The 16,715-nt window shown below is 56.0% G+C and overlaps 1 protein-coding gene across 2 annotated transcripts in view; it reads left to right on the top strand.

Annotated features, from left to right (window-relative positions):
- The first annotated feature begins 2,237 nt into the window (after nucleotides 1-2,237).
- The window catches only part of COL5A1 (collagen type V alpha 1 chain), a 189,007-nt gene continuing 174,529 nt past the window's right edge, over nucleotides 2,238-16,715 (top strand). The window contains exon 1 of one of the 2 annotated variants that reach the window (XM_049896362.1): nucleotides 2,238-2,703. In XM_049896362.1, coding sequence (XP_049752319.1) covers nucleotides 2,589-2,703 — 115 coding nt within the window. In that variant the 5' untranslated portion in view covers nucleotides 2,238-2,588. The remainder of the gene's footprint in view (nucleotides 2,704-16,715) is intronic. The other variant, XM_049896361.1, reaches the window with a different exon arrangement.

Below are 16,715 nucleotides of genomic sequence, written 5' to 3'. Positions count from 1 at the left end.
GCACCCCTCCTGGCCGGTCGCAGCCATATGCCATGAGTCCTTCTTGTCGTCCCTGAGACCTCCACTCTGGGCCTTCACTTTCAGCTCCTAGGCCGCAGCTCAGACGCCGGCCCTGAGTTAGAGGTCGGAGGGCGGCTGATGGGCGCAGACTCACACGTGCAAAGGAGACATTCCTTAAACTGGAACCGGAAAGCCTGCACTATCTTCTGATAACCAGGCCACCGGCCTGTGTCAGCGCCCAGGCTGGGGAGGAGGGGTCTGAGGAGCAGCTGGCCCTCCAAGTGGGGCTGGGGCTGGGGGCTCAGGGACAGGTGGAATCTCCCTCGTCAACGTGGGTGGGAGAGTAAAGGAAGGGCTGGGGCTACATGGCTAAGAGGCCAATGACTCCAGCTTAACCAAAAATACACAAACACACACACAGATACACACGTCCACACACACACACATAGACACATACGCACGCACACATAGGCACACCTATGTATACACACATACATACATGCACACACACATACATGCACACACACACACACTTCTCCTTGATCACATATGTGATTTATACAGTTAAGGAAACAAAACTCAGAAACTCATGCTCTCACACCTTTCTGGGTCTGCGTATAGAGCCCTGTTATGGATTGAATTGAGTCCCCCCAAAATATGTGTTGTAAATCCTAACCTCTAAACCCCCGGTTATAATCCCATTGGGGTGGGTTGTCTTAGTTATGTTAATAAGGCAGGATTAGTGTAGGGTGTATTTTGAGTCAATCTCTTTTGAGACATAAAAGATTAAACAAGCAGTGAGCGAGCAGAGGTGGGGGAAGAGAGAAGCCAAGCCACGTGAAGATCGCCCAGGGCAGAAGCTCGGAGAGACAAGGACCTTCCTCCAGGGCCAACACAGAGAGAAAACCTTCCCCTAGAGCTGGTGCCCTGAATTTGGACTTCTAGCCTCCTAAACTGTGAGAGAATAAATTTCTGTTTGTTAAAGCCACCCACTTGTGGTATTTCTGTTATAGCAGCACTAGATGACTAAGACAGCCCCATCTTTCTTTTTGTGCCATATCTACACCTGGGAGATGTGTGTGACAGGTGTGTAAGCGAAAGCCAACTAACCAGGGTATCACCAGCGGGGGGTGGTGGGGTCTTGCCAGCATCCCTGAGCTGGACTTCACCCTGTCCAGACGGTGGGAATTGATGCACACTTGGGGAATTTCACGCCTGGCCTGGAGCTGTAACTGGAGCCAGGGAGCAGGGGGGTCCAGCCCTGTCGGGCATCAGGGAAGGGGATTGTTTGTACAAAGGGGATGGAGATGGCTTAGGGTTTGAAAGCCATCTTAAGTCACAGGGATTCTCTCTCTCTTTAAAAACAAGCCCTGCAGCCCTCTGAAAAGAGGTGTGAGTCATAGCAGGCAGGCAAGGTGGCTTCTGGGAGGCCTCCTAGGCCTGGGGAGCCTGGTGGAAGAGTCCCCTCCCCCCTGAACTCACCCTGGAAGTCAAGGCGCTGGGGTGCTGGGTGCTGGGGGTGCTGGGAGGAAGACTTCTTAAGGCCTTAAAGAAAAGCAGAAAAAGCCTAGCTCAGGAGCTCTTTCCCCAGGGGGTCCCTCACGCCCTCTCCCCCCTCTTGTCAGTGGGCAGAGGGGATGTCCCCTTTGGTTTCCTTCTGGGAGTCCCTAGGAGTTTCCAGAGTGGGTGTGGGGGAGGGATGGGGAGGGGGAGCCGGGCAGGAAGACTTCACTCCGTTAATGCCCCAGATGGACCAACGTCCGGGCGCGCTGGGGATCTCCTGGACAGCCCGACCCTGACTCCCACCGGTGCAAGTGAAACTAGGGGAGGCTCTGCCGGCCAGCCTTGGGCGCCCAATCTGGCTGGATTCAAAGTTCAGTCTCCGCCCAGAAGGGGAGCTCCGACTCCTCCACATTCAAGAAAAAGTTAGCCAGGGCAAGCTGCGATTCTCTTTTTTAATTCAAAGTGATCAAACTTCGGGCCCTCCGCACTGCTTTCTGGAGCTCCGCCAGGCGTGGGCACCTTGAGTGGGGAAGGTGGGGGGCCGGGAGGAGGGGGGCGCGGGGCTCAGGGCCACCCTCGCCCGCCCGCTCCAGGAGAAGGGCCGGCCCATCCCCTCGGCCCGCCCGCGTCCCCACCCCGCGCCCCGCGCCCAGTGGGAGGCGGGGGCCGGGCCGGCAGCGCGCAGCCGGGGCTCTGATTCGCTGCGGGCGTCGGGGAGCGACAGCCGCTCGGAGGCCTGCCAGTGGAGAGGAGGGACGAAAGGGGAAAAGTGCTCGGCGCCGGGGCGAGTCCGCACTCCCGTCCCCGCGGCTGGCGCAAGACTCCAGAGCAAGCGCCCAAGGGAGCGGGTCGCGGGGCGGAGAGGCGGCGGGAGGGGCTGCAGAGGAGTAGGAGCGAGCGAACGCCGGGGGGTCCCGGCTGTCCTGCGCGCCAAGGCCAGACTCCCTCCAGGACAGCCGCCGCCACAAAGCACCGAGAGCCGGCAAGGGCGCCCATGACTTCCTAGAGTTGTGTGTCCTCGCCGAGTCGCTGTCCGGGCGTCCCCCGCTTCCCCGCGCCCCGTGCGCCCCCCGCGCCCCGCCGGCATGGACGTCCACACCCGCTGGAAAGCGCGCAATCCGCGCCGCCCGGACGCCCCGCTGTCGCCGTTGCTGCTGCTGCCGCTGCTGCTGCTGTGGGCGCCGCCTCCGAGCCGCGCAGGTAAGGGCTCCGGGCCCCGGGTGCGGGACAGGGTGTCTGTCACCCGCCCGGGCGCGCTGTCATTCCTGGCGCCGGCGCCTTTCCGTGCTGCCTGCGAAACTTTCCCCCCTGGGCTTCTGGAATGCTAGGGCCGAGTCTGGGAATGCCGTTCGCTGGGGGCCCTGAAGGGGAGAGGAGCCAGCACAATACCCGCGGACTCCGCAGCCTCCTCCCCAGCCCGGCCGGCCAGTTGGGGCTGTCGCGCAAGCGGGAACAAGGACTGCGCGTTGCAGACCTGGGAGGTTGTCCATGAGGCAGGCCAAATCTTTCCTGAGACCCCTGTGTTGTCGGCCAGGAGCGCAGGCGCCAGCCCCGTCCCACGTAGCCCCACCACAAGTCCAGGCAGGGTCGCCCCCTAGAGTCACAGCCCTTCAGTTCTGGCCTGGACTCCTGGAGGGCACTGGGGGGACAGTGTCACAGAGGCCCCCAGCCTTGGGCTTGCCCTCTCCCTCTAGGCTGAGGAACTTTGGGTAGGCCAGGTTCTTGCCACCCTGGCACCTGCGTGTTCAGTGGCAGTGGGGAGCCCTGGAGGGTGGCAGAGCAGCCCTGCTTCAGATCCCACTCCAATGAGCCTGATGCCCTGGGAGGCAGCTTCTCTCCCAGAGCTGGGACACACCGGGCAAAGCTACTGAGGCAATGCTGTGAGTGGGGTGGATAGCCAGAGTTGTGGGATTCCTTCTGCCCGGGGTCTGCCCTTAGAAGGGGCCCCGTCCAGAGGAGGTCTCTAGGGACCACAGGGTCTCTCCCTGCCTGGGTCCTCCAAGCTGCATTCCCTCAACATCCTGTTGGGAGAATCACCTTCTGTGATTGGCTGTTGGATGGGCCCCAGGCCTCTGACCTCCTCATTGATGGATAAGGAGAGGAAGGCTCAGCTGGGCTTGTCCCAGGTCATGGAGAGTCAGGAGGGGGCCACGGCTCCACAGCACGAGACCAGCCAGACATCCCCCAGCGAGGAGGGACAGGCTCACTGCTTTCCTTTCTCTTTCCACTTTGTAATTTGAAGACATTTGGAAAGAATCACTTTCCATGTGCCTCTTGCCAGTTACAATGTTTTCCCCCCTCTTTTCCTGGCACAGTTAGCACTTGGTGGGCTCAGGAGGGCCAGCAGGAGTCTGGGTGTGGGGTGGCTCCGGGGCTCTGGGAGATGTCCTTACCCTGTACAGACTGCCTTTCCGTGTCAGGGGAGGGGGGTAAGGTGAAGGTTCTGGACAGTGCAGGTCTCTGGAAGAGTGGTGGTGGGATGGGGTGGCGAGGGATGTGGTCTGGGAACCAGCTGCCACCTGGGCCCCCTCCCTCAGTCCTGTCCTAGCTCCTCTGAGAGATCTGTCCCCCCTCCCCAGGGGATCTGTCCCCTTCAGGGAAAGGCCAGGACTAGGGCTGGATGGGTAGACCACGAATTTGCAGGGTCTAGGATGTTGGTCGCTTTGCCTATCCCTCTCCCCCCGTGTCCCCTGCTGCATCCCTGTTTTCTGATTTCTCTCCCGAACGGAGCTTTTAAGTGTGGGCCCTGGACAGCAGTGTGGTGGGGGCACAGGTAGGGGCTGCCCCATCCTGGACAGCTTGCTTTTGTCAAAGCAGGCTATGTCGCAGTGTGTGAAGACGTCGCTTTTCTGGGTGGGCTTCACAAACCTCTTTCCAGCTCCCAGGGTAGGTCTCCCTTTGAGGTCACCCGCAGTGCGTGGCCGGAGGGGCAGCTGCCTGCCCACTGGGGATGTGCAGGGGGCGGGTGAAGGTCCTGCGAGCGCCTCTTCGCCTCTCCATCTTGGGACTTGCCAGATGTTTTCCAACTGTTCTCTGAACATGGCTCGTTTCCCGACCTTCTTGGCCAAGCGTGTGAAGGAATGAGAAGTCCGATTTCATTTGGGGCTGCTTAACATCACGCTGGGGGAGGGAGAGTATGTGAAGTGAAACGTGACCCCGATATTTGGAAATTGAGGTCATCTCCTCTGCACCTCATTGGTGAGCACCAGTCACATGACTGCTTTTTGCAAGAATTTGTGGGAAGCATCGGCCAAGTTCTGTGGGACTTCTATCAAATGGTTAAATTTCCTCTGACTCAATGAAGTTGGCTGGAAAGACATCCTTTTCCACCCCCAACCCCATTAACGCACAGTTAGTGGGAGGAGCCCAGAAACCCCTCCACCCCCGTCTAGCCCAGATTTCAGTGCCCGGAGGGGTTGGCATTTTGGTCACTTCCCCAGGGATGTGACTACCCAGCAGTGGCCCTGGTCAGGCGTTTCTTCCTGGTGTTGAAGCTCCAAGTTCCTTCTCTGATAATGTCGCCTCAGGGCTGTTCCTGGGGTGCTGGCCAGAGCCTGCCCCTTCACCCCACCCTTCAGATATTTCTGGACTCTCCTGGCAGCCCCGCCCTGAGAGCACAGCTGATGCGCTGCCCGCCCAGGCCTCCTGTGTCTGGTCCTGTCTCCCTCCTCCTCCTCCCTGGGCTCCAAGGGAGACCTCAGGCTCCCCTTCCCTCCTCCTGGGTCCCAAACTTTGTTGGGTGGGTAGAGGGACGTGGGGGAACTGACACCCACCAACTCTTCCTCAGCCCCTGCTAAGTGACAGTGACTTGGGGAGGGCAGATTGCCCCCCCCCCAACTGCCAGTCATCGGCACCTCTGAAGGTGCCGTGTTTGCTGGCTGGTTGGAGGCAGAAGCCCAGGTCTGCTTTTAAGGCACCCTGCAGGGCCCTCCTTCCCTGGTTCTAGGCTTTGCCAGCACTCAGTGGAGGTGGTGGTGACTGCTCTGAGTCATTTGCTGGCACTTGTCTGATCCTGAGCAAGGCCCTGCGCCCATGTCCTTGCCTCGGCCCCTTAGCAGTGAAGGAGGGGCTGGTGCTCCAAGGCCAGCAGGGACCCCAGGCTGGAGCTTTCTGACCCCTCTCTCCTTCCTTTCCCTCCCTCCCTTCTTCCCCTCTCTTTCCCCCCTACCCTCTTCTCCTCTCTCCCTCTCTTTCCCACTGCTCCTTCCTTCTCTTCCTTCCTCTCTCCTCCCCTCCCTGCCTTCAAGAGGCCCCGAAACCTTCTATTGGTCTCAGTCACCACCAGTGCTTTACCCATCAGAGACCTGCCTGGCCCTGTAGAACTGTGGGGAGACCCAGGTGAATGGTGTGGGGCCCCTGGCTCCAGGAGTTCAGGGTCTGGTGGGCACAACAGACATGGACACTGTTCATTTCACTCTGGGGCTCACATGGAAACTGCTCAGTGCCCTTTCACACAAACTGGGAGAGCTAACTCCACTGGAGAGATCCAGGGAAGCTTCCTGGAGGAGGTGATGCTAAACTTGGCCTTTTCCTCCCCTCCTTCCCCTTCCTTAGTGGGTGCCCTCCTCCACCTCGGGTTTTAATCTGTCCCTCCTCCTGGCAGGGACTGTGCACCCTGCCGCAGTGTCTTGGAGCCTGCTCCCCTTGGCTGGAAAGCCCCTCATTAACTTGGCTGGCCATGCCCCAGCCCATAGTTGCCCTCGGAGGGCCACGTGGCCAGCAGAACTCACTTCTTCTGAGAGACAGGAAGTGCCACAAAGGAGAACAAGCTTCCTTGGGTGGAGGGGGGAGGGCTTTAGGGATCCTCGAGAGTTCGGTATCAGACTAGCTTCCGGAACCCTCAATCTGCTCCCCCCCTCCTGTGCCTCCTCCCGGGCATCTGTCCACACTTACACCCTGGAGTAGTTGCTTGAGAACCCCTGGAGCCTCAGGCTGGGAGGGGCCAGAGGCACTCTGGTTTCGGTCTGCAGCTCTGCAGACACATTGACGGACCTCAAGGCAGTGGCTCGGGAAGTGGCCCCCTGGCAGGATTCTGGCCCCTGTGGGGATGACTGGGCAGTCGGAGGTGGAAGACCACCCACATGGGAGGCCCACTCCTTGGCAGTCAGATTGTCCAACCCCAGGGCAGCATGGGTGCGCTGACTTCTCTGCCTCTAACAGGACTTGGGGAGGGAGGTTTGGCAGGGCTAGGGCCAGTTGCAGGGGCCTCAGTTTCCCCCCCCGGGAAACGGGGAGAAGCATATCATTGCTTTGAGGAGTTGTCTTGAAGACTGACTGAGGCGACGCATGTGTGTCAACTGCCTTGTAGGGTGCCTGGCTCACAGCACCAGAAAATCATTCCCAGTCGAATCAACTCCAACTCATGGGGACCCCAAGCGTGTCAGAGCAGAACTGGGCTCCGCGGGGTTTTCAGTGGCCGGTTTTTTGGGAATAGACCCCTAGGCCTTTCTTCCAAGGCTCCTCTGGGCAGACTCTTAAGCACTGGGTACATGGAGGACGCTCCTCTCACTGCCACCCTTAGCGGTGTGTTTGTAAAGGCAAGTAGCATAACGTTAGCGCAGTTCTCTTCAGATTTAAGGGTTCCAGAAGCACAAAGCGTTCCTTCCACACGTGTGTGTGTCTGCTTCTCCAGCTGCCTCTTGAGCCAAGTACATGGAAGGGGGGGGCCCCAGGTGTCAGGCTGTGTGTGTGATTGTTTGTGTGTGAGTGTGCATGTGAGTGTGCACGTGAGTGTGTGTGTGTGTATGTGTGGGTGTGAGTGTGTGTGAGAGTGTTAATGTGTGAGTGTATGTGTGAGTGTGTGAGTGTATGTGTGAGTGTGTGTCAGTGAGTGTGCATGTGAGTGTGAGTTTGTGTAAGTGAATGTATGTGTGTGAGTGTGTGAGTGTATGTGTGTGTGAGTGTGTGTGCATGTGAGTGTGTAAGTGTGATGTGTGGGTGCGTGTGAGTGTGTGTGCATGTGTGTGAGTGTGTGAGTGTGCATGTGAGTGTGCATGTGTGAGTGTGTGTGAGCGTGTGTGTGAGTGTGAGTGTGCATGAGTGTGTCTGTGAGAGTGTGTGTGAGTGTGAGTGTGTGTGAGTGTAGGTGTGAGAGTGTAGGTGTGAGAGTGTAGGTGTGAGTGTGCATGTAAGTGTGTGTGTGAGTGAGTGTGTAAGTGTGCGTGTGAGTGTGTGTGTGAGTGAGTGAGTGTGTGAGACAGATGGTTAATGTCACCAGTCCCCTGCAGCCACAAAGCGGAGGAGGCGTGGGTCCCGGGCAAGAGCACTGAGGGGGCTCTCAGTCCCCAAGGGGCCCAGTCCTGGCCCCGCTGTCCATAAGCCCCACCTCCCCGAGCCTCAGTTCCTCATCTGCATGTTGGGTACAGTCCTGAATTGCCTCATGAGGTCGCTGTACAGATCATTGTACAGATCGACTCAGGGCTGCACCTGTGTGTGAGTGTGTGTGTGGTCGGGTGCATGCATGTGGCTGTAATGTGTGCGTCCATGTGATTTATGTATGCTGTGTGTTTTCGTGGGAGTCCCTGCCTGGCACCCACAAAAACCCAGGGACTCCCACAAAAACACACAGCCACACATATATCAGGTGCACACACACATTACACACACACGCACACACCCCAGCACATGCACACGCACAGACATGTGAATGCCTGGCCACTCTGTGTGTGTGTTTGTGTGTGCACATGTGTGTATGGTCTGTACACACCCATGGCCCAAGTACAAGTGTGGCATGGCCCTCCCATGAACAGTGTCCACGTCTGTCCCGCCCACCAGACTGTGAACTGGAACCAGGGCCCCACCCCATTCACCGCGACAGTGTCCTCTGCAGGCAGTTGTGATGTCTCTCCCTTCCGTGACCCTCCCCCACACCAGACAGGTGGTGAGGGGTGGACACACAGCAGGGAGCCCCTGGATGACTGCGACGCTCCTCGTCCTCAGGGCAGGGAATTCCACCTGGGCCAGGTGCTGGGATGAGTCCTGTTTTACCCACAGGAGGGCGGTGCTGTCACAGCTCTGCTTCCCTCTGACTCGGCCAGGTGTTCATTTTGGGATGTCTGGCCCAGTCTTGGATATATGGGAACCCTGAAGAGGGCCCGCCTTGACCCTTCCCAGAGGAGCCCCAGGACACAGGAGGAAGACCAGGGGGTGGCCTGAAGCTGGACCATCTGGGCTCAAGTCTTGGCTTCCCTTCTCACCACTGCACATTTAGCCACTTGGTGCCTCGGTTTCCCCACCTGAAGTATGGGGTGCTGAGTGGAAATACTGCAGGACTTTTATGAGGGTTCAGTGCACCTCATTGCCCCTATTTTGTCCCTCCTGACCCAAGGAGCATGAGGCTGTGGTGGAGGGTCGGGTGCCAGCTCCCAGCTCCTGCCTGTCAGCCAGGGGGTCGCTCCTCCCTCCTGGGGCTGAAATCATGAGGAGGAACTGCACAGAACGTGGGTTTATCAGCGCTGCTCATTGCTCCTCTGAGGCCTGAGGCTGGGCAGCTGTGGGGCAGGTCAAGTCCAGCATGCCCCTCCTTGCCATTGTCATGAGTAGGAATTGAGGTCCAGAGATGTGAACAGACCCGGCAATGCCCTGGCCCAGGACTCTGGTCTCCTGGCTCTGCAACACCACTACACCTGGGTGGGCGATGAGTGGAGAAGGGTGGGTCTCTGGGGGCTCCATTTGAGGGGTGGGCTCAGGTGGGGGCTTTGCTGTCAGAGACTATTCCCAGCAGGGCCTGGCCCAGGTCCCTGGAGGGAGCTTTACAGAATGGATGACTTCATGGCTGAGTGCGTGCTGTGGGCAACGGGGGCTCTGTGCGTCTCCCGCGTCAGAGAACTGAGGCCAGCCTCACAGCAGCTTGACCGGAGGAGCGGTTTTCCTGGAAGTTTCCCAACCTAAGTACTAACCCCACATTAGCGGCGAATGTCATCAGCTTTAGGTGACTCAGAACTGAGACATGGAATCACAGTCTGACCCAGTTTTCTTAAAATTTAATTACGCGGCACAAAGGGTGGGAGCCCAGCCCCTGGGTCGGGGTCTTTGCCCAGGAGATGGGAACACCTTCATTTTCTGCCTTCCTTACCTGGGCTTTTGGGGAAATACATTCTTCTGTCCTTTCTGTACTGCCAGCACCTTGGCAATGGGGTTTCTCTTGACCTCCATATTTTTAATCAATGTCACAAAATGACATAAAAATGTGGGCATGACCCCTGGACACCCTGCTAACTCAGAACTGAAGCCACTCCCAAAGTCCACCTTTCAGCCAAGGACTAGACCGGCTTATAAACCAAACAGTAACACGTGTGAGGAACGTGCTTCTTAGTTCAGTCAAGTATACAAGACCAAATGGGCAACACCTGCCCAAAAGCAAAGAGGAGAAGGCAGGAAGGGACAGGAAACCTGGACCAACTGACACGGAGAACCCAGGGTGGAAAGGGAAAGGGGGAGAGTGCTGACACATTGTGGGGATTGCAACCAATGTCACAAAACAACTTGTGTATAAATTTTAGAATAAGAAACTAATTTGTGCTGTAAACTTTCACATAAAACACAATAAAATTTTTTTAAAAAGTGGCATGTAGGGGGAGTGATTTAATTTAAAAGCTCCCATCCTTACATTTGAAAAAAAAAAAATCTCCAATGAAAAGGAGGGTGAGCTTTAATGTCAACAGAAAATCGGAGGTGACTGTGACCCTGTCGGCCCTGGGCTCCTGGGAAGGGGAAGCGGTGCCCCACCGTGAGCGCGGCCGTGGGCTTGTTCTCTCCCGACAGGGGTAAGCGGAGGGAATACAGGAGGCCGCCACGCGAGAAGCCTGCAGGGCTGAGGCTTTGTCTGACAAGCGTTTGCATCGCATCAGAGGTGTGCTGGGCATGGAGGGTGCACAGGTGAGCAAAGGGCTCGCTGACCTGCCTTACACGGAGCGGGTAGTTAAAGCCTTCAGCAGCCAGACCCCAGGGCCACCAGCCAATCAGAGTGAGCCAGGGGCGGCACTGGCCAATCAGAGTCCAGCCTGCCTTACAGCCGGCGGCTGGGGCCACCCCCTGGAGGGCTTAGAGGAAGGTGCCCTCGATGCTCTGCGGGGCGTGGGCGAGCCCTGCCTTAGGCTCCGCTCCTGCTTACTCAGGGCCTGCGCGGCGGTGTTGCCTGTGGAGTGGGGATGGCTCGTGACCCTCACCATTCTGCAGCTGAGAAATGGAGGCTCTGCAAGCCCGTTTGACCCAAGAGCTCACCCTCCTCCCCAGGGTGTATTTCCTACAGTCCTGTAACCCCAGAACCCATTGCTATGGAGTCAATTCTGCCTCACAGCGACCCTATAGGGCGGAATAGAGCTGCCCTGTAGGGTTTCCAAGACCACATCTTTCCCCCGCGGAGCCGCTGGTAGGTTCGAACCACCCACCTTTCAGTTAGCAGCCGAGAGCTTAACCACTGTCCCACCAGGGCGCCCTAGCCCTGTAGGCCCACCTGAATTGCCCCTGACCATGCTCCAGTTCAGGGGACAGGGCGTGGGCCTATTCGGTGGCAGGGCAAGTCCCCTGCTTCTGGCTCTCCTTGCTGTGGGAGAATCCTGGCGGGCAGGGGTTTTGAGCTTCAGACAGGGATGCGTGACCCCACACATGGGCGCCCCAGTGACTCAGAACTGACACAGGGAACCACAGTCTGACCTACTTTTCTCAAAATTCACTCGGGGGTAGCAGTCTGAGCCTTGGTGTCTCCTCTTCCTCCTCCTTCTTTAATGTTGTTGTTGGTTTCTGTCCAGTCCCTTCCGATTCATGGTGACCCCATGTGTGCAGGGTAGAGCTGCTCCCTAGGGTTTTCAAGGCCCCGGCCTTTCAGGACCAGATCGCCAGGCCTGTCTTCTGAGGTGCCTGTGGCTGGGTCCGACCTCCAACCCTCTGCCTAGTAGCTGAGCGTTTAACCATTCGCACTACTCAGGGGCTGTTCTTTTCACATAGACCGTACTTTTTAGAGGAGCTGAAGGTTTACTGAATAATTGTGGGAAAGTACAGAGAGTTCCCTCGTACTCCCTCTCCCCCTGCTCGGGCTCTCCTCTCCTCACCATCTTGCGCTCGCTTGGTATATTCGTTACATGATTAATAACTGAAGTCCATAGTTTACGCCAAGGAGACCTAGTGGTGCAGTGCTTAAATGCTCAGCTGCTAGCCAAAAGGCTGGCAATTCAAACCCACCAGCTGCTCTGTGGGAGAAAGACCTCCCATAAAGATGACAGCCTAGAAGATCCTATGGGGCAGTTGTACTCTATCGCTCTGAGTAGGAATGGACTTGAGGGCAGTGGGTTTTTTGCAGTTCATACCAGGGTTCACTCTCGGTCCTGTGACCGTGACAAATGTTCCATGCCACACGTCCACCACGACAGTGTCCACACCACAGCCTTCTCGTTTTGACACATCGAGGCACACACTCAAGAGCTCGGGTGGGCTCCCCTTTGCCAGCCAAGCTTCCATCTTGCCCCCCTCTTTGGGAGCACACTGGCACAGCTGTGTGCAGAGTGGACCCAAGGGATCCTGTCCCACTTGGGTTGGTACTCAAGCCTGTTCAGGGGAGTGGAAACAAGCAATGGGTGTGGGGGAGCAGGCCGAGTGGGGAGCCCGGTGAGAGGGAAAGTGGCCGTGGGCACCCGAGAGAGGGCTCACCTCACTGCTATGGCCAGAAGGTCACCTCAGGCCCTCGAGCTGGGTTCGATCTTGGGAAGCCGGAGCAGCGTTTGCAAGGGGCCCTTTTGGGGGAGAAGCTTCCTCGTGTTTCCACGACCTTCCCAGCGCTGCTGACGAGGTGACGGGCTGTGTTTGTGCTGGTTTCTGCTTTCGCTTTTTCTTACCTCTTTGTGAACCATCTGAAACGCTGGCTCTCCTTCCCGTCCACTCAGCGTTCTTCCTCAGGAGGAAGGAGAGGAATGTGGGCGTTGATGCTGCCTTTCCTTTTTTCTGGGTCCGGTGCCCCTGCAGCCCTGGTGTTTGCTGCAAAGCTCTTAGCAGAGGGCCCAGCACTTGGCTCCCCACATGTTAGCAGATGTCATCGGAACACTGATAATAATAATGGCGATTGTTATGTAAAAAACCAGTAAAAAACAAAGACAAAACAAACAAACAAACAAAACATTTGGTGTGGAGTTGACGCTGACTCATGGCAATTCCGTGTCTGTCTGAGGTCAGAGTAGAACTGTGCTTCACAGAATTATCAGTGGCTGGTTTTTCAGAAGTAGATTGCCAGGCCTTTCTTCTGAGGCACCTCTAGGTGGATTCAACCACCAACGTTTTAATCAGCAGCTGATCCCGTTGACTTTTTTGCACCGCCCAGAGGTGCCCTTAATAATGTGCAGTTACCAGGTACTAATTGTTAATGGTGCTATAGATTGTGTAATTGTCACATAAAACCAGACCAAACCCAGTGCCGTTGAGTCGATTCTGACTCATAGCGACCCTACAGGACAGAGTAGAACTGCCCCATAGAGTTTCCAAGGAGCACCTGGCGGATTCGAACTGCCAATCCTTTGGCTAGCAGCTGTAGCACTTAACAACTACGCCACCAGGGTTTCCATTGTTACATATTGTTACTGTTATTATTGGCAGGGGGGTGGTAGTTGCTATAAAGTGCAAACCCAGACAAAGCTGGTGTTTGCGGGTTCAGGGGGTACAAGGAGGCCTCGGGAGGGCAGGACAGTTAGCGCAATGGGGCACGGCTGGGCGGCCAGAGGCGGCCTTGTAACTGAGGTGGGGAGTCTGGTGTGTGTGGTGCCTTTTGCAGATGATGTGGGCAGGCTACCTTTCACTGTTTGTGAGAGCAGGGGCCGCTTCGGCCATGCTTTCTTACCCAGGAGCGTGAGGGGCTGACCGTGAGAACAAGTCCCACATGGAGGCCTACCCCTGTTCTTTCTCTTGCTGGCCCTCCCCGTCCTGTGATGCTGCTCGCTAGAACCTTCCGAGGGGGAAGGAGGATCAAGGCGGAAGCAGCACAGGCTATGCCTGCGTTGGGTTTCCTACCCGGGACCAGCATGTCCTCACATGCCCCTTAGTCTGGGCCCTTCTCAGGGGACACGCCCCTCCTCCCTCTCCGGGCCAGGTTCCGTCCAATTGCAAACAGCTGCCTGGCCCGAGAGCGGGTATGCTGGGCTGTAGAGGCTGCTCTTCAGGGCCTGGTCAGTGTGGGGAGCACATGGAGGCCTAAGTGGAGTCAGTGACCCTCCTGTTCCCCGCCTGCTTCTGCCCTCTGGAGCCCAGGGGACGTGGTGGGCAGATGGACGACTTGACCATCTTGCAGGCCCTGTGCTCAGGCAGAAAAAAGCTACAGGCTGGTCAGTCTTTGTGCCCCGGGAGGGGGCAGCTGGGCTCCACGCCGGCTGGGGTGCAGGCTTCTGAGGCCTCGTGGGGGTCCAGTGGTCGATGCCAAAGTGAAGAGGAAAGAGCACAGGACACGTGAGGGCTGAGTGTTGCCTGGGGAGGGTCCTGGAGATGAGAGCTGAGCTTCTCTCCTTCTCTTTCTCCCCTTTCCCTTTACCTCTTCTCTCTTGCTTTTTTTAAAATCTGTGTCCTAAGAGCCTTTACGTGCTGTTTTATCTTGATGGTATCTTTCCAAAGTAAGGAGAATCATCCCCAATCTAAGAGTGAGAAGACTGAGGCCGAAGGAGCCCCCTAGCTAATAGTGGCAGAGCCGAAGCCTTCACAATAGCCTTCTGTTTCTGGAAAGAACCTGGCTCTGTCCAGCCTTTTGGGAACACACCAGTGCTCAGAGCAAGTGCCTTCCAAGCTTGAGTGCCACAGTGAGGGGCCTTGGGCTCCAACTGGAGGCACGGCCACTTCTTTCAACTTTGCTGGTGTCTTTGTCCCAACAGTAGAGGCAGGGAGAAGAACAGGGCTTGGTGAAGCCAGTGGCCACATGGATGGCCCTTTGTCCTCCCACCCTTTTGTCTCCTCTGGCCCCGCTGGTGGTGGGTGCTGGGGCCCAGGCTTCAGAAGGATGCCATGCCTTTTGGTTCCTGTCCTTCAGCACCCACTTTCCACTTGGGTCCTGGGCTCCACGGTGTCCTCCTTGTCCTGTGTCAGATGCAATCTTGGGGATTAGGTCTGGAGCCTTGCACTCAACCTCAAGTGGAGTGTTTTATTCAGGGGGCGAGCTGCCCAAGTCTGAGCCATTTTTTCCATTTTAGGGGAAAGGAAAGAGTGATAAAGCGGAGTATAGCCAGGTAGGTCCTGCCTGTTTAATATCAGCTGACACACCATGGAAAACATGTGGGAATCCCTGCCAGCAAGCTAAATGTAAAAGATAAGGGCAGGAGTGCCTTTTACAGCGCCCCTCTGAGGGCAGGGCCGGGGTTGGCCAATAGATCAGATGTTCCTTGAGCTAAGCTGGTATAGCTTAGCCAGAACCTCTTCCAGGTTGGGGAAGCTGGGCCATGACAGGGATCCATATCTTTAAACCACCAGTATTTCAGAAAAGAGATATCAAAGCCCCTGAGAGAAGGAGGGCCCTGAGGCTCAGTCACTGAACCCACCCTTTGGTTTTATTAGCAAAGGCCTGTGATGTGTCCAAAAAACTGATGAGTCCTCAGGTTTGCCAGGGTCAAGGCCCCAAAAGTTCTACTCTTGTTTTTCCTTTAAAGTGGACCCGGAGTCCTAAAGAGCTGCCAAACTTCTCAGAAATTTTATTGCCCAGGCAACTCACCTACCCCTGCTCCAATCAGATTCTACTCTGCCATGTGAAAAATTGGGGGGCTTCATTTATTTGAAGCTAAGGGAATGGGGCTTATCCTGCTTTTGTGATCCTAGGCATTTCTCATTTTAAATCACCTCAGTAGGCAGAATTCACAGTTTAGAATGGTAAAGAGAGGCCCTAGCTCATTGTAAGGACCCTGAATCCTCAAATTTAAGTGAACTGTTAAAAAAAAAAAAAAAAAAATTTTTTTTTTTTTCCTGTCTGGCCAGAGAACAAGTGTGGAAGTGTTCCACCTAGAGGTCAGCTCTACTAGACATTGTGAATAGGTAGGCTTGGCTTGGGTTGATATAACACTCTCATGGTAAGACCTCAAAGAAGTCATCTCCTTCTGAGTCTCAGTGTCCTCATGTGTAAAACGGAGCTGATGATGTCTACTTCACAGATCTGTGGTGAGAGCCTAGGGAGGCAGAAGCCACACCTCCACAAAAACAAGCAGGTCTGTCTGGACCTCTGTTACACTGCACAAGCCTGCAGCATAGGCGATGCTTAACAAATAGTTGTTGCATTGAAGTGAAAGTGTTTTGTAAACTCTGAAGGGGTCCCTTAAACCAGAGTGTGGCCATGTTTTAGGCAGGCTTTCTGGAGCAGGGTGGGCAGAAGTCAGGAGGCCCGGGAGGCCCTAATACACGTGGCTGCCTTGGCTTTTCTGGGCGAGGGCGGAGGGCTCCAGGAGGGTGACCTGCACTCATCTTCCCAGGTGTCTGGCAGAGTTGAGTGTGCTGGGTTGGATGTCCCAGACAGGCCAGAAGAAACAGAGGATTTTCAGGATCACTCGGGGAATTGGTCAGAGAGTGTGGGAGAATGCTTTCTCTGGGTGCCTCCAGGGGTCACGTCCACCATGCTGTTCAGGTCGGGATCCATGAGCTCAAGGCACCACTGGGTTTTCCCCTGTCTGACACTAATAGAGACTCAATGATGTGTTGCCACACTTCACATAGCAACCTCCGCCATCCCAGATCTTTCAAGGACTCCCCAAGCCAGTGGCCAGTTTGTGATGAGGTATGTGTGTGCATGTGACATGTGCATAAGCAACGTGGGCACCCTCTTTGTGGCATCTCCACTCCTGTTGGCACGTTGCTGAGCAATTTTTGAATGGCTCCTGTGACCTGAATACTTTCTACCTGTGGTATTTTAGTCCATTCGACAAACTGTCAGGTCAGATTGATGTCCTCTCTCTGTGGGTGAAGACACTGAGGTGACTCAATGAACAAGGAACAGACCTGAGATTGGAATGTGGTCCCCTGTGACTCTGGCTTCTCACTCTTCGCACACCCTACTCCATCACCCCCCTCCACCACCAAACCCTGTTCCACCTCTTGATCGTTCTCCCGGCTATCACCCTACTCCTTCTTAGCTACAGCCTTTTCAGATGAATCTTTTCAGCCCCTTGAGTCTAACTTCATACCAAACTCCTTTTAATTATAGGATCAATCATCTTATCCTATAAATAACTTCCAGATACCCCACTTTCAGCCATGTTTGGGGAATTCTT

The sequence above is a fragment of the Elephas maximus genome, chromosome 9 (genome assembly GCF_024166365.1).
Source record: "Elephas maximus indicus isolate mEleMax1 chromosome 9, mEleMax1 primary haplotype, whole genome shotgun sequence".
Classification (NCBI taxonomy): Eukaryota; Metazoa; Chordata; class Mammalia; order Proboscidea; family Elephantidae; genus Elephas; species Elephas maximus.
This window is presented reverse-complemented; position numbering and strand designations above follow the sequence as displayed.